Source organism: Gavialis gangeticus, unplaced genomic scaffold, assembly GCF_001723915.1.
Source record: "Gavialis gangeticus isolate Ggan-Ray unplaced genomic scaffold, GavGan_comp1, whole genome shotgun sequence".
Lineage (NCBI taxonomy): Eukaryota > Metazoa > Chordata > Crocodylia > Gavialidae > Gavialis > Gavialis gangeticus.
The window spans coordinates 77,978,660-77,996,730 of NW_017729031.1; the positions used below are offsets into that span (position 1 = coordinate 77,978,660).

An 18,071-nucleotide genomic window follows, 5' to 3' on the forward strand; every position below is an offset into this window, starting at 1 on the left:
GCTGGGGTCGTTTGACCCCAGTACTCTTTCCTGCCATGGCAGGGGGTCAGACTCGATGATCTGCTCAGGTCCCTTCCGACCCTAGAAACTATGAAACTATAAAAAATAAACATCATGGAGTACTCTAGTGTGAATATTTAAAAATCTGCTTTCAGTGACAAATCTTCAAAACTCAGACATAACTAATGATCAGTTTTGTGAGTCTTTCCTTCTTAAATTTACAGTAGGTCAAAATGAAGGAGATTGAGTTTGTCAGCATCCAGCATGACACCAAAATGCATATTACTTTGTACTGAATCAGCCATTTCTTTGATTCTTTCTGACAGCACATAAGCTATTAATTGAATATTTTACAGAATTCCACAAATCCCACCATTTGTAAAATATGCAACAATACTTTCAAATAGTGTCCATCATTGATCACTAGCTAGCAAAATTAATAATCATAAACTAACTTGAACTAAAGTGCATATTTGTCAATGTGCTAGCTCTTTCTTTTTAACAGCTGACAAGAATTGCAGCAAAAAAAAATATACACCTGCTTCTGTAAATAATCTGTTCTAAAACCTGATAAAAAATTCTCTTCAATTTGTTTCCATGCAAATATTAAACTATTAGTAAATATTCTGAAAAACTTCTGAATTATTGACACATGAAAATTAAATTAATGCAATTTGAATTTATTTAATTTTAATTGTATACCTATATTTATATATTTACGTTTACTTTATTTGTATATATTTATTTTCTTTATTTATCTCACCACTTTAAAGGGCATGAAAAAATTGCCTCTACACTTTCTCTTGGATTCATTTTGAAAAAAAAGCTTTCCCCTTTGAAGAAAAACTGGATTTGGGAATTTTTTAGAGGCTAACTAAAGGCTATCTAGAATCTTTCCTTCTTCCCCATTTGCCTTGTACTGATGAGTTAGTTATGACTTAAGAGCTGGCTGGAGGAACTTCAGCCAAAGAACAGGAGAAAGGCCAAATCATCTCTGGGATGGTCCTTGAGCTAATAGAGTACATTGGACATTTCATAACCTAATTTCTACAGTACCATGTTCATTCAGACTATAATTTTATGTTATGTTTCCATGATATGGTGCAGTGTTGTTCAGATGCACGTGAGCTAGCTGACACACTGGAAATGGTACAGCTGTGCTACTGGGGAGCTCTGTCCAGGGTTAGCCATCATCCAAACTAACTTTGGTATTTCTACCCAATGCTGCTTGGAACATGTAGATATGTTTTAAGTGATCCAGCAATTCTGGGTACAATCTTGCTCATATCTGTACTAATGTGAAACCCCTAACATATAAGTAAGGCTTTAATGGTGTAAATTAGACTATGACCCTTGGACTCTAAGAAAATCCACAATACATTTTATCTGTTAACTATCAGAATCAAAGAACTACTACTCAACATGAAAAAAACAGAGGAGATAGATCTAAAAAGTCACATGCAGTGTTTCCAGTGAAAAATATGCATGTTGAAAAGAGCCCCCACCTGGAACCAATCAAGCGTGCAGCAGTTAACAAGAGCTGGAAATTTCCGAAGGCGATTACGGAAAGCATCTCCAATGGGACTCATTGCCAATACTACATGCAGCTGGTCTCGACAACGATCAATGAACAAGTTAAAAAGAGCTATGGGGCTACCATCAGTCTGCTTTGTTTTATCTCGCTGACGGTCTATCTGACGCATTCGCTCACAGATTTCTTGTTTCTCATCTACTGCAAAAAGGTTTGGTACTTCCCCTGCATTGAGTAAGTTGTTGATGTCTTCTAGAAATGACTCCTTTTTTATTTGAGTATCAGTGAACAAGAAAACTCCTTGCATATCACCCTCAGTTGATTTCCTTAGAATGACTTTTAGGTCTTCATGCCACTCATTGCTACCATAGCTCTTAGATATTTCAACCTGAAAAAGTGTATAATCAGCCATATGAGCTGCTAACCGTGTAAGGGATTGTCGGCCACTGCCTCCAACACCAACCAAAAGAGCGTGGCTGCGAGGCTGTTTCAAAATCCGTGAAATTCTACAGACATGCTCTATAGCAAAACGGAACAAAACAAGTTGCATAGGTTTTTTGCTCATGTTATTAAATTCCTCCAAATGGCTCTCTACAACTAATCTCAATTTGTCCACATTATTGATCTCCCTGTAGTTGGTGTCTTCTCTTCTAGGGTCATGAAAATCACAAAACATCAGGCTACGTAAGTCATCCTCTTCCACTATGCCATCAGAATTGAAGTCCAAGTTCTGAAAAAGTTTATGGAAGTCTTCATGCAAGTGATTTTTCACTACTTCTTGAATAAACCCAACAAGCCAGGCTCGATCCAAATTATCCACTAAACGATCATAATACACTCTGAGGACCTGCATAATAAATAACAACATAACAGTTTTAGAAGCTACTGCTGGCATTCTAGTCATCTAACACTAACATCTATCAAACAGATAGAAATCCGGAAAAAATAACTTCAAAGTATACAATATTTTAAATTCTCCTACATAGAAATTAAATGTTTAGAAACAATTTGAAAAGTTAAACATTATCTCCTAAATAAAAGGAGAAATCCACAAGGAAAAAAAAACACATTTACCATGTACTGAATATATGCTTTACAAAATATTATTAAAATATTAAGGTATTAGATTCTGAATTCATTCACAGCAGAGAAGGAGTCCATAAGACAATCTCTCTGCTCTGATGCTCGGAAAATGTATGAGAACATCTTTCTGTACAGCATGCATAAATACAAGCCCATTTCTAGCTATCAAAAAAGTCATAGCTCATGACTGTGACATCATTACATAGGCATCAGCTGATAAAATGATTCTGTTAAATTACAAAGGAAAAATATTTTAAGACTGATTTGGATCTTCAATTATCCATAATAAATACTAATTTCTTACTAATGAGTTTTACCTCATGGACCCAGAGACGTTTTATTGTTCCTGCAGATTCTGTTGTTTCAGGCCTTGACAGACAAACCCCTTGAACAACACGGGAGAAATCACGGAGGTTGAACAAATAATGAGACTTGGCTGGAGTGGGCAACAGATTCTTCATAGCTTCTTTGTAGACAGCCATGGTACTGTTAATAATCTGTGGAGTCAGTGCTATACATTCTTCTGGAAAGCTAAAACTGACAAATTAAAGAAAGTGTTAAGAATAACATGATTTTTCAGAATGTCATCAAACTAAACACACATATTTAAATACTGATTGATTTCTGAGGCAGTGCCAAGATTAGCATTTTCTTATACAAAGACTTATAAGAAAAACTTATACCCATCTAATAGAGGGTCTGAAGAGTTGGACCACACAGAAGTAACGACAGAGGAAGTCCCAGCTGATGGAGAGGAGGTTCAAAAGATCTCACCAAGCTAAGTGAGTGGACAAAAAATGGCAGATGAACTTCAAATGTTGACAAGTGCAAGGTAATGCACCTGACAAAAAATAACCTCAATTATATGTACAGAATGCTGGCTTCTGGACTAGGCATTACAACTCAGGAAAGAGACTCTGGATTCATTGTAGATATTTATTTTAAAACGTTAGCTCAGTGTGCAGCGGCAATCAAAACAGGCAATAAAATGTTTGGCATCATTAAGAAGGGAATTGAAAACAAAATGGAGAGCATCATCATGCAATTATACAAATCCATGGTGTGCTCACGTCTTGAATACTGTGTGCAGTTCCAGATCTAGCCTTTGAGCACTGTTTCTTTACACAAAGATGTGGATATCATCTAGGAGAAAATAGCTTTTCAAGTCTAAACACCAAAGGGGTTTTAACTAAGCAGTGAGTCACATACTGGTGTACTTTGGTCACCGGAATAAGTTTATCTGAGAGTCACCAATCTCTTTCATTGGCCATTTCCTTGTAAGAAACCGGAAGCAAACTGGCTGCAGAAAAAACTGAATCCACAGTCTAAAGAAGAAACCATATGTGTGAAGAGAAGAGAAGGGAAAGGATCCTGGCTGATCTACTTAAAAGACTGACAAAATATTAATTAAGAAAACTGAAGCAAGAAAATGCTTGTATGCTTATAGTCGTTTTAGATTTCTAACTTTCTTATATTAGTTGAAGTAGAGTGTTTGATTTTGGGGACCCTTAAAAGTCTGTGTAGCTGTTGCTTAAGCTATCAAAAGTGCCTGAATATGTGGACTGTAAACTCAAGAGTGTATATACAAGTATTACATTTAGGTTGACTTAACCAGAGTCAGGTTACTCTACATGTCCAACCATGCAGGCAAGCAGAGGGCTTAAATCGCCCAAAAAATCATGCACCCAATCAAAGTTAGTGCACCTGAGCAGGTAGACTTAGATATAAGAAAGGGTTAACTCAATCTAAGAAAAGTTTAACCTGATCTTGCAAGTGCTTGTACAGATTTGCAGTGCAGCTCTGGGGCTAAGAAAGCAAACCCACTTGCACAGCTCCAGGGCTCTGCTGTTCCCAGCCTCCCCACAACCCAAGCCTGCCTGGGTTAGTTTTAGCCCCCTGACCCCACCACCAACTGGGCACCCCCACCAACATGGACCTGCCAAACCCCTTGTGGACCTGCTAACTCCCCCAGATCCTGCCCACCTCTCCCCCCACCCCAAGTTACTTACACTGGGCTCCCTGGGCAGCTCCCAGGAGCAGCAAATAGCTGCACATGCTGCTCCTGGTACATGAAAGTAAGCCATATAAGCATAGACCAAGTGCAGGGAATGACTGTACACCCAGAGTGTACTCCACTTTTATAAGCATAAGAGTGGACTAGAGGTCTGTTTGTTAAGTTAGTTAAGCTTCTCAGGAGGATTAGGGTTGGGGGGAATCAGCTCTGGTTCAAGGCACCCAAGGAAAGTAGGCCACAAGGTCCCATTTCTGTAAAGGGATAACAGTGACGTGTGCCGGAAAGGCCAAGAAAAAAGTCAATGCTATAGCCTCCTAACATGGGAATCTTTAGAACTGGTAAATTCTACCATTAATTGTATAAGTAAAATAACTGTATTTTTCATTACTGTGTATTAAATAATGTTTTCAAAAATTCTGAATGAACTGAAATTACATGAACAAAAAAAAATTGGTTTAAAGCTTAAGTTTATACAATTCCCAACAGCATTACCTAAACATTTTTAGCCATTTTCAATATACAAAAGTCACCTACCATGTAGTAAGATGCCAATCCAAGATTCTAGAAAAAATTGTATGCATGGACTCATCATCAAATTCATTAATGGTAACTGTATTGAAATGTCGTAAGAATCGAGGAGTTATTGGGTTTCTGCCACCACCTAAAATTAGAAAGAATTAATATTAAAATTAAAATATTAAAATTAGTATTAAACTGTGTTCACCATTTTGCTGCTAAACTTCCCAGGTCAGATTCAACCATCCTGATTTACACTGAAACATACCATACTGCAAGTATAGTCCTGGTGACTGCAAGAGAAGCAGAATAAGGTAATGTTCAGTATGAATAAGGGCATCACAGTCAGTCTTTTGCAAGTGGTAACAGCTGTAAAATATGGCCAAGTATCTCCTGCCCTAACAGTGTTCGATATTACTTTAACAGCATCTCTTGTACAGGGAAAGCTTGCTTTTATAAATGTCATATACATTTCAAGCAAATCGAAAAATAATGATCAGTACTATAATACCATTATAGTTAAATACTACCCTAATTTGAGCATTGCTGGCTTTAATGGCTAATTTGTGACTTGGACTACACATCCATGCATGTAAGTAACGGAGAGCAATCCCTAACCTCTTGCATACACATATACCCTGAATGGGGTATCTGCGACCTGCTTCATGGCAAGAAAGGATAAGCTAGTACTCAGAAGTCTTTCTTCCAGCAGCAGTTGGGCAGAGAGAGGGTGGCACCTTTCATGCCCACTTTTCATCAAATTATATGTTAGCCTTATTTGAGGTTAGCATTATTGAGGTTTAGTGATTACTGGGATGAGGACATTAACACACATACACCTTTGTTCAGTGCTTTGACTAAAGGCACAAATGAGTCCATAGGTATGAAAACAATTACACTTGTAACCAAAAGGTTAACTTTTTAAAAATAAATACAAATATAAATTATGATTTCTCTTAGTAAATGTAGCATTAATAGTGACAGAAATGCTGAAGGTTATTTTAATAGCAGCATCTTTTAGACCCTGCCTTCCCTCTCACTATCACTTACCCTCTGGCTCCAGCTCTAGTTTCAGCTCCAGCTCCTCTCCAGCCAGAGCAACAGAGCTTGCAGCTGCATGGCCTGGCTGGGGCTGGAGTAACCATGTGCTCTGTGCCCTGAGCTGGAGTAGGACTGGAGCTGGAACCAGAGGTGGAAGATAATGTCGGCAGGGGGCAACCAGGGGCTGCAGAGGCAGCACGGGCAGGCAGCAGCTCCAACCCCCACCCTGGGTTGGGGCCAGAATTGACACCCTGACATCCCGCTTATGCACAAATTCAAGACAAGGAGCTTGCCCCCCCAGGTTAAATGGGGGGAGGAGGGGACTTGTCTTGGATTCGAGTACACATGGTAACTCCGTGTATTCTACAAATCAGTTACCTATGAAGAGCCACTAACGTAAATGCTTGACCACAAACAAATGAAGCTGTGTTATTCTTTGAGGCAAAACAGTTAGGAGCAGATCATTTCCCTCCACCAGTTTAGCAGCAATGTCAGTGAAAAGCAGGCACACAATTGCCTGAGGAATCCCCAGCATAAAAAAATCCCTAGGGCATGTACTGCCAAGACAGAAAGTTCTAACCCTCCATCCTCCCTTCTTGACCAAAGAATAGGGATGTAGCACACAGGAGAAGCTATAGCTCAAGTTTTTCCATGTTTCTGCTATCGCCAGCCACAGAATGTGGACTATAACTGCTCAAGATACCTGGAGCCCGTAAAATTTCAAGGAAAACTAAAAATGGCTTACACATTTCAAAGAAAACTAAAAATGGCTTAGGATTGCTTTTGTGTGCCTTCTTGTGCAGCTGAAGAATGGTTGCATGCAACCCCTGCCCATAATTTAAGAAATCTGTAATGTAACAGTTAAGTTCCTTTATGGAACCAGATAGCTGACTAATAGTGACTCCCTCCCTCAAAAGATAGACAACACATCCCTACTCAAAACAAAGGCACATGTACATTGGCAAAGTGTTTTCTATAGTTTCTGTTTCTAACAGTTTATGTGAAAGGGAAACGAGAAAGACAAGAAGAGAGAAAAGGTAGCAAGTTAGAGTTTGAACCAGCACTGGGAGGTATCTAGACTGTGTTGACTGAAAGGCTTTGAAGTTGCATGCAAAGATACTGTGTGTAGACATAAGTAACAACTGAAATATTTCCTAGTGAATGAGCATAAATGCTTTGAAAAGAAAATGTTTCAGCTAGGGGAAATATGTAAGAGCCCTGTGGTACCTCCTGGTTAGAATATTTCGAAATTGCCACAGCTATTTCATCCCCCAAGTACTAGAGCAGCAGGGGCCAGGAAACTGGATCTGAGTGACAGCTGCAGACTTTCCACACCACTCTCCCTGTCTGCCTATAGAGAGAACTGTGGGATTCTGGAGGACCTACGGGTTCCCCTGTCCCTGTACACACATAACAAGAACTGAAAAGCTTCGAAGTAATACCTGATTTTAAAGAGGTATGATTTTGGAGCACATCCACTATTTTTGTATCATTTCAAAAGGAATGAACATTTGTACAGCTGGCTTTACATTTGTAAAGGTATTTGAAATGTTTCAGCTGTTACTTTTATCCACACTTTCTATTGTTTGACTTCAGCCGAGTACAAAGAAACAGATTTCCAGCCAGATGTCTTTACCTAGCTTTCAAATATCCAATGAAATCTTTATTTTATATGATAACTTTTTCTACTACCAAATAAAGCTGAATTTTTTTCTCTTCAATATCTCCAAATAGTACAGCTTAGGAAAAGGGGGCACATAGACTCTATGCTATCTGAGGTTCCTTCTTTACCAAAGAAACTTCCAAATAACCTGCTTAAATAATTTCTGGATGACTGCAGTTTAAGTTCTACTGACGGAGAAGTTCTTTGCCCCAAGTCCTAGTTATGGAGTTCTCACTGCACTGTGCTTCACAAGCCGCATTCTCTACATCCAATCCCTTTTCCCACATGTGTGTGCACAAGCAGGAAAAGTTCACATGCCTCCTACAGTCAGGATTTGGCCTGATGCAGATCATAAGCATGCAGGACTATTGTATTTTAAAGTTGTTTTTTGGAGTTTTATTCTCATACAAAAAAACCAAACAAACCTGATTCTCATGTCTTACCTGGAGGTCCCATTGCACACATGATCTGAATATCCACAAGTTTGATCATAGAGCAGTCTTTCAGGTCATACCAGTTCCAGTGATCTAGCCACTGACGAAGTAACTCAACAGGAGGTTGAGCACCATAGACCTCTCGTGCTGGCATATTTACATCATCTACAAAAACAACCTGAAAATGGAAATATAAAGAGATTCAAGCCACTCATGCCCAAAATCAAGTTTACTCACATAGGGCATCTATACACAAAGAGGGCGCTTTAATTAGGAATAAAACTCCAAACTCTCTGACAGCTGCGCTAATTAAAGCATCTGCAGCATCACATGTACAGGCACACCTCGTTTTATTGCGCTTCGCTTTATTGCGCTTCACAGATATTGCGTTTTTTACAAATTGAAGGTGCTGTGAACATTGTTGAAATGACAACAAAGGATTTAGAATAGTACATAAACTTAGTTGATGAAGCAGTGGCAGGGTTTGAGAGGACTGACTCCAATTTTGAAAGAAGTTCTACTGTGGGTAAAATGCTATCAAACAGCATTGCATGCTACAGAGAAATCTTTCGTGAAAGGAAGAGTCAATCGATGCAGCAAACTTCATTGTTGTCTTATTTTAAGAAATTGCCACAGCCACCCCAACCTTCAGCAACCACCACCCTGATCAGTCAGCAGCCATCAACACTGAGGGAAGACCCTCCACCAGCAAAAAGATTACGACTCGCTGAAGGCTCAGATGATGGTTAGCATTTTTTAGCAATAAAGTATTTTTTAATTAAGGTATGTACATTGTTTTTTTAGACATAATGCTATTGCATACTTAATAGACTACAGTATAGTGTAAACATAACTTTTAAATGCACTGGGAAACCAAAAAATTCGTGTGACTCGCTTTATTGCGATATTCACTTTATTGCGGTGGTCTGGAACCAAACCCGCAATATCTCCGAGGTATGCCTGTATTCAGTATCCCATGTTTCAAAATGGCAGTGGGGGCACATTAATTAAAGCTTGTTTGATGAGCTTTAGTTAAAGCACCCCTGCCACCATTTTAAAACACAGGGACACTGAATATTTGTGTGTGGCATGGCACCTTTGGGTGCCCGCCACTTTAAGGGTGGAGGCAGGCTACCAGATGCCTGATGAGGGCAGCCATTTTGAACAGGACATATAAAGGCTGCAGTCTGCTGTGGCCAGAGGAGGCAGAAGCATCACTTGGCTGAGCTGAAGCAGTAACAACCTTGGAGATAAGGGCAGAACCTTATGGGGATGCTTTAGAGGCTCCTGGTCCTGGGCATGACCTAAAACTGTACCCTACCGGGGAAGGGTGGCCTGGTGGGACTCCAGGTGGTGCGGGAGTCCCCAGGAAATGCCAGGCCAGTTACCTCCCCAGTGAAAGGTGAGGAGGGGCACCTTAACCCCAGTCCCCATCTTCGGGTGGGCTTTGGAGGCAGCTGGGGAAGTAGTGGGGGCCAGGTATGCCCACGTGTAGGCACCTGAGCCCAGCAACGATGCAGATCCTAGAAACCCCAGAGGGGGTAGTTTGTGGGAGTAGTGGGGGCCAGGTATGCCCATGTGTAGGTGCCTGAACCCAGCAGGGATATAAAGTCCCAGAGACCCCAGAGGGGGTAGTATGAAGAACACTGGGAGGCCCTGCAGAGAGTAGGGCTGAAGTGCGAGTATGTCTGAAGGACAGCCCGAGGAGTGCGCTGAGTAGGGTCAAATGAGAGTAAATTTGAAGGACAGCACAAAGGCCAGCCCCATGAGAAGTTGTGCCCAGTGAGAGGCTTGGGGCAGAATTAGCCCAGGGTTTAGCATAAGGCCAGCCTACATAGAGTAGGGGAACTTGCAGGAACCAAAGGTTCTGTTGTGGCAAGGCCAGTATGCGAGTAGCGAAGCCTGATGGCCCAAGAGGGGCCGCTCAAGGAGAAGTAGGGCAGTGGAGTGTGGCCCAGTAATGGGCAGTATGCCACAGGCTCTGGTGAGAGAGGGGTGGAGTGGAAGAGGCCTCCCGAGAGAGGGGAGGTGGTGGTTGTGTGTGTGTGTGTGTGTGTCTGTGTGTAGCCCAACTTTGGACTCAGTTTGGTCCAGTTTCAGACTGGCAGTAATATTAATCTGGATGCCAACTGCGAGGCATGGGCTGTAGTGTAGGGAAGGTCAGAGCTGCACATAGCGCCCCCTGGCATCAGGGCAGCAATGGGTAGTCTCCCACAAGTACCATCTGTATATGAGAACATCAAAGTCATGGCAAGAAGGATTGGGTGGATTGCCCATAGAGACAGGTGGGTGGGCCAACATGAGACCCGGCCCCAGGAGTTGGCACTTGTCACATTGTGGCACACTAATTAGCTGCTGGAGCACACTAATTAGCACACTCCCGCAGACTTGCAGCAGACTCAGTTAATTAAGTCTGCTCTGATGCATACTAATGAGAACGCGTCAGAGCAGAGCTCCATCACATGTATAAATGCCCACAAGTACAGGCAGTCCTCAGACTTACGACACATTGGTTCCTGAAAACCATGTCTTAAGTCGAAACATTGCAACTCAGAAATAATTTTCTCATAAGAAACAATGTTATAAATGGGGGATTTGTTCCTGAACCAAGGCCCGATACCCTATTTTCACCAAAAATACCCCAGAATTTTGTACTCGATCAATTATAGATGAGTAATATAGCTACATTAATGTATTTATATTGTAAATAGCAATCATATTGATTTGGAAGGATTTCTTTGAGGTGACTTTGCTGGATTTTTTGAAGGGCTCTTGGTTGGACTTTTAGAAGGGTTCTTGGCTGGAGTCTTCTCAAGAGTCTTAGCTGCAGGTTTTTCTGGAGTCTTGTCTGCTTTCTTAAAGAAAATGTCCAAGGAAGTTTGGACAGATGTTTTCCAGGGTGATGAGCGACGCAGCGAACTTGTTTGCTGGTGTGACGTGGCGTCAGATCAACCATTGTAAGTCTGACGTCATAAAGTTGAAACAGGGTGTCAATTTATAAACGTTGTAAGTGCGAAACATTGTAACTCGAAAGGTTGTAAATCAAGAACTGCTTGTAGTCTAGTTCAGTTCAATGGGAGAACTCAGCAGTGTTCATTTCAAATAAGATAATGCCCAAGCAATAGTATTAGACAGATGAGCCCTATGCCTTCAGTGGAGTTACTCATGACTTTAAGGAGAAATGAAAATCAGGTTTAACAAACCTTAGTCATAGCTGTGACAAGCTAAAGCCACCAAAACATTTCAAGAAAAAAAATTAAGAATAAGCATTTTTTTCTCATAAATGTATTTAATACTCATGAAAGATATCAAACTGGACCCTTGCTTTCCTGTTTATATGCCTTAATCCTGTTTCCAAACAGCAAATTAGGGAATAATTCCGAGCAACAGCAATCTTTAAATTCATTAAATATGGAATCTCTCCTTTGGGAGGTGTAAAACCAAGTAAATTGTTTTAAAATATAGCATGATTTATGATGAAATTTTAATTCATTATACCCCTTGAACTGGTTCTGGACACATTATTCACTCTACTCTCTTTCCTGCCTGTCCTCCAACTGGACCAGAATAGCCATGTAGATTCTGTTTGCGTGTAATTGCACAAATTTCTCCTGTGGATGAGGGTGAGGGAGATTAGGGGATGGAAACTAGAGGGATCTAAATTTAGGAGAATTATAACTCATTTAGATTAAAATTGCATTTAGATTAAACTTGTATTAATTATTTCTCTCCAATTTTAGTTCTGAACACAGTTAAGAAATAAAAGTATTTAGATCTATTTTGTTAAAAAATAGATTTCAGTTACCATTCTCTTCCCAAGAGGAGGTCCAAAAACTCCCTTCCTTCGTTTATCCAATTTTGACATGATAATATTCTGTGTCTGAGCTGCAGTAGTTTGTGCTGAGAAGTTAATAAGAAGTGGCTTGTAGACATTTTTATTCAAGTGATTTAAAAGAAAATTCTGCAAAGATGGCAAAGAGAAAAAAGATTGAACTAGCTGTGTATATAAACCTGATATGTTAAATCATTTCAGTAAATGTCACATGATTAATATTTTATTGTCAATCATTTTTATACCAACTTCTCAAGTAATTCAGTTTAACAGTGATAAGTGATCCCTGAACATTAACATCTAGAACTTTTAATTAATGCTATTTAGATAAGTCAACATTCTCAGGATAATTCAAAGCAAATTTTTCAGAAATAGAACACCTACATCATATCACGGACTTTTCATAAATTTTTCTCAGAAGATCTATGTAATTACATCACACAAATTTAATTCAAAATTATGTCATTACAGCATAGCATTTTATAATATTAACTCGATCTAATTGATTTAACTTGTATTACTTGCATATGCCTAGTTCCAATTTATACAAAAGGATCCACAAGTATGAACCTTTATGTCATTGGCTTCAATGAAACTCCATGCAGGCTTAACAGCATATGCTTGCAGTTACGTTTGGAAGTACTGGGACTCCCAGAATAGCAAAAATATATAACCACGTTCAGCCTTATTTACTATATTAATTCCAGGAAAGCCAAAAGCCAGACTCTGAAATAAACTCCCTCCAGAGGTGGTGCAGTCACCTACCCTGGAGGTTTTCAAAAAGAGACTGGACAGTCACCTCGCTGGGGTCATCTAACCCCAGTTGTCTTCCTGCCTCGATGATCTGTAAGGTCCCTTCCAGCCCCTAACAATCTATGGATCTATGAATCCATGAAAAGATGGCAAAGGAAATAATCAGAGAGAGGCAGTTAGTGTTAGTCTGAAGTCAAGCAGAAGGCAGGGAAGGGTGGCAACTTAGAGACTAATCCATAAAGAGAAAATAATCAAAACAGTATTTACAGATTATTTTTCTTGAACATGCTTTGGAAAAGTTATTAAATCATTAAATTTAGGCCAATTAATCTTGAAGCACGTTTATTATTAACTACATTTTACATACCATAAAAAATAAACAAAGAAAGAAATAGAATTTCAGGACAATAAAAATAAAGGCCCCTGCAGACGTGCAGGTAAAGTTGCAATGGGATCTGATATGCAAACTACAGAATCATACTTCCCTGCCGTGCCACACATGCATGGCAGGAGGAACAACTGTGGGACTGCACATCAGATCCCACCATGCCTTATCACAATCCTGGGCTCCCCCTGCACCGTGTGGCTGGGAGTCCCCTCAGCTGACAGGGCTCCCACCTGCAGATGCACCTACCCACATGTTCAATTAATTGAATCATGGGAACCAGCCACCAAGTTATTACACACTTTTTGAGGAATGACTTTGTGGTTTATTCCTTGTTTTATGATGCCATTAATTGCTTTAACATGTGATCAGGTTACAACTTAAGATATGATTAACTGGTTAATCATGCCTGAAGCGTAATATGTGGCAGGGAGGGGCCTAAATGTTTCATCAGTTACAAAACTAGCAGTAATATGCTAAAACGTTTAAAATCACGATGAATTATGTTCTAATTAAGCAATAAGTTAAGTAAATATGTACTCTGATCTTAAATATCAAAGTAGGCACTTCACATTATTATAGTAGTTGCCAGTTTTGGGGTACATGAAGTAATTGAAGGAATGTCTTGCCAGTGCAGGGCAGAACAGTCCAAGGAAAATAGCCAGGGTTTGGCTTTGGACTTTGTCCTACCCCTCCATCTACAAGCAACATGTGCCCTTATCTGGCACGTGGTGTCCACAGCAGTCTACAATGCCAAGGCCAGATTATGCCTCCAGGCCTACATGATTTATAGGAATGTACCCTCACAGCAGAAGGCAAGATGTTGTCCAAATCTAATAGGCAGTTGCTGTGTAACAATCTCCCCTGAAATACTAACTATTACAAATTCTGTGTATGGGGCCCCATGGTAATAAGAAAAGTCAAAATCACCCTCGCTGCTCTGGGATGCACAAGCAGAGCTATTAGGAGGTGTCACAGGGCACTAAGGTGCCTGCTCCTTTAAGGGCTGAAACTGCCTAGGGAGAGAGCCCTACCAGTCAGGCAGGAACCCCACAGGTGCAGGTTACTGTGGCAGCAGGCCTAAGGAGGAAATTAGCCTGCACCTGCAGCCAGTCAGCTGACTGGAAGAGGCAGGTCCCTGGGCCCATATAAACCCCAGGGCTGGGACTAGAGTCAGTTCCCTGCCAGCAGCCAAAGAGGAAGGAGCCTCCAGGGAGGAATTGCCCAGAGACGCTGCAGCTGCCTGGTATGCTGAACTTAGGGCTAATGGGGATCCAGGAGTTCACCAGGTACCCTTGACTAATAGACACTTAGTGCCAGGGAAGAAGTTTGACTCTTTTAAAGGGGCAGAGCACACCCTGAACTTTTTGTATTATGTTATAGCCCAGAGGCTCATATTTTAGTTGCTGCCTTATAACACCAGAGGATCAGACTAAAGCTGTTGGGAAAGGAGGAGGCCTCATTGGGGGCCCACTACAGTGTGGGGACCCCAGCACCAGTGTGGGTGCAGGATTCAGGGGGGGAACAGACCCAAGCTCCAGGGGGTGCCGAGAGAAAGAGAGACAGGGCTGCGGAGAGCCCAGTGATTACCGAAGGCCAAGCTAAATTAAGGCCTTGGAGGGACAACAAGTGAATACCATCTGCGAGGCTTGGGGTATGGTAAAGGGGCGGTATGGAGAGACGTATCTAGCCCATAAGGCTAAGGGTGTCCTGAAAGGCATCCATTTTGGAGCGGGACCCAAAAGGGGTCCAAGAACCCACAGGATTCAGTGGGGTCACAAATTTGAGGGCAGCCTCCCTATTCCTAATAATCACCAACAAGACGTGGCAGATGAGAAAGAGGGTGCAGGACTGGCATAGTCAAGGAGCCCTAGGGGTATCACAGCCATCCTTGGGGGCCCCATTCCATGACAGGAGACCACACATAACCCAGAACAGGTCCCTAGACCCTAGCTGATTGTCACCTGTACATCTCAGCAGCAGCACTGCATAGCACTACTTACTGGTTTACATTTTAGCCAAAAGGTTCACAGAACCAAGATTTCTGTTTGATGAATTAGAACTGATTACACCTTTTCTTCACGCAAATGAGGATCCTTTTCCTGTTGTCCAAAGAATATTCTTTTAATAATCAACTGACAAAATTAAAATGAACAAAATGCCACTCATCCCTGAAGATGAAGAAAGGAATTATGCTGCCTCCAAATAGTGACGAGTCAGTCATTGCAAAATCCTAATAAAATCTGCACTCAGCTACACAGTCTGCCTTATCTCTTAAGACAGATAAAATAATGGCTGCCTCTAGATGTACTCATTTGTGTTCTAATAAAAATGCTTCAGTGTTGCCTCTCTGTGACATATATTAAGCACTCCCCATATTTCAAAATGACTGTGGGGGTGCTTTAACTAAACCTTGTCAAATAAGCTTTAGTTAAAGCACCCCGTGGCCATTTTTAAAATGTGGGGGAGGGCCCAATTCATATGACAGTGAGCCATTTTAATTACAGTAGCTGTCCAGGAACTGTTCTAATTAAAATGCCCCCCACCACCTCCATGCACATGCCAATGACTACAGCGCCTGTGTGCAGCCCCTGGCCAAACAGCATGTGGGCTGCACACTACCAGTTGGACTCTGCTGCCCTATAATAAATGCTGCCACTTTTACCAGGTCTGTAAGAAACAATATTTAATCTCTGAGGCTTCTTAAGTGGTTCCTGCTAACTTAGGAAATTTATTCTCCTGGTCTTTAGCCACAATTTCATCTGGAAGGCTACACTGGAGTCTGATAGAGCTACAGTGTAGTACTCCACAACCCCTTAGGATTGTCTTTTAACCCTCACTTAAGATTGATTAATGAGGTTTTCTACAGGGATAAGAACTAATGTCATATTGTTCCCATGGGTTCTTTGCTTATTTGCCTCTCCAAGCACTGCCCTTCTCCCCAACCCTCCCCTCTCTCCTCTCTCCTCTCTTCCTGCCTTTTGTATTCAAGTTACTCTCCCCATTTGAGACATTGCTCTGCGCATGTCCTTTCACAGCATCTAATGAAGTGAGCTCCAGTTTACAAAAGCGTAGGTTTTATGAATCTATAATTCAGTTAGTCTATAAATTGCAAATCTACCCTACCTTCTGCTTGACCTCAAACTAACAAAGCCAACTTTGAGCTTTGCACATAGCTCTATAATTTCCTGTCATTTACATGGATAACTTTGCTAGGGAATAGAGATTTGTTACCATTAAAAAAAATTGTAGGCAGTTCTTAAGGTCAGCAATTCAACTCTAAAAAGATTTCTACTTCTAAATTATTACAAATATTTGTAGGTAGAAGACAGGGTAGACATGCACTTTATAGACTGAATCACAGATGCATAAGCTTTTGTGAGCAAGAGCTCACTTCATCCGGTGCTAATTTGCATCAGAAAGCTTATGCTCTGTTAGTCTATATTCTTAATAATGGAATAGATGAAATACTATACAGCTAGGGTACGTTTCTAATCTCTAAATTTATTTTTGTATTGTTTTAATTACTTAAAGACAAACAAAATCTCTCTCTCTGCCAAAAACATAAAACTTCATGAATACTCTAATAGGGATTTTCTGCAATAAGTAGTGATAGTCTATTGGAAATTTTAATACACTATACATCTGTATTGAAAAATCTTATGCTTTTTTCTGTAGTTTAAAAGTTAACTGTAGAATGAATGCATTTAATTATTTTTCTTTCCCAATACACTGGGGTTTTTTTTTCAATATCTATAACCTCAATAGATTAACAAATCTTGGTTTTCTATCTTGTAAATGTTACAATAACAGATTATATTATTACACAACAGATTATCAAGAAATCTGAGCTTTGACACAGCACTATATAATATGCAATAGTTTTGTTCTGGCAAAGAACAAATCATAAACTGTTTTGTCAGTCAGGCTGTCTGGTATATCACTAGTCAGCCTAAACATAGTAATTTCAGATGGAATTTGATGCCTAACATCCCCTTTTTACCTGACTCCTTGTACTAGAAAAATACTATAGAAATAGTATATTAGAACTTTAAGGGCTACTTCTTCTTGTAAGTATCCCCAATAAGAAGGAATACTTGTGCTAAGAATAATAGCAGCAGCCAGATACTACAATATAAGTTCTACAAAGCATTTTGGTGATATCAATAAACTATAACAAAAAAACTTTAGGCTTCATGTCAGAAAAGGACATAAGTAGGTGTTCAACTTTAAAATCAACTGGAATTTACAATGTGCTTTGTTAAGCAGAGCACCTAGATGGAATTTCCTTAATCACGTGTTTTTCATGCATGACACATTGTGAGAGAGAGAAGGAGCCAGCAGGCTCCAAGGACCCCGGCAGAAATTCCCCTTACCCAGGTGTGTTGGGAAGGGAGGGGCCGATATTTCCCCTGCTGGTATAAAGAGGCCGGGACCGGAAAGCAGGGGCAATGCAGAACCGGAAAGAGGAGGAGGAGGAGGTGGAGCAGGCCGGCGCACACTGAAGGGAACGCTGAATGTGATGTTGAATGCTGGTAGGAGCCTCTGGCAGACAGCAAAACCCCAGCGGGGTTTTGGAGCCCAGTTTACTGGCCTCTGCGGGGAGTAGAACTGTTTATTTACCAGCCGGGAGCTGGCTAAGCCCGGCAAGAGAAGGGTACCGTAAAAACCCTAATAGAGGGGCACTATTGACTTTGGGTACCATAGTCCCTGTAATAGGGGCAGAGATCAACAGTGAACTTAAGCTGTTAAAAAGGAATCTCGTCAAGCGCTATGGGGGTGCTCTCCGAGAGCCAACAAAGGGGTGCCTGACCCCTCG

General features: G+C 40.8%; 1 protein-coding gene across 1 annotated transcript in view; it reads right to left on the reverse strand.

The window, feature by feature from the left end:
• DNAH7 (dynein axonemal heavy chain 7) overlaps positions 1-18,071 on the reverse strand; it is a 257,096-nt gene that overhangs the window by 112,738 nt on the left and 126,287 nt on the right. The window contains exons 36-40 of the mRNA XM_019522878.1: positions 12,088-12,243; positions 8,292-8,460; positions 5,163-5,289; positions 2,932-3,151; positions 1,506-2,378 (exon numbers count right to left, since the gene is read on the reverse strand). Of these exons, the coding sequence (XP_019378423.1) occupies positions 1,506-2,378; positions 2,932-3,151; positions 5,163-5,289; positions 8,292-8,460; positions 12,088-12,243 (1,545 nt within the window). The remainder of the gene's footprint in view (positions 1-1,505; positions 2,379-2,931; positions 3,152-5,162; positions 5,290-8,291; positions 8,461-12,087; positions 12,244-18,071) is intronic.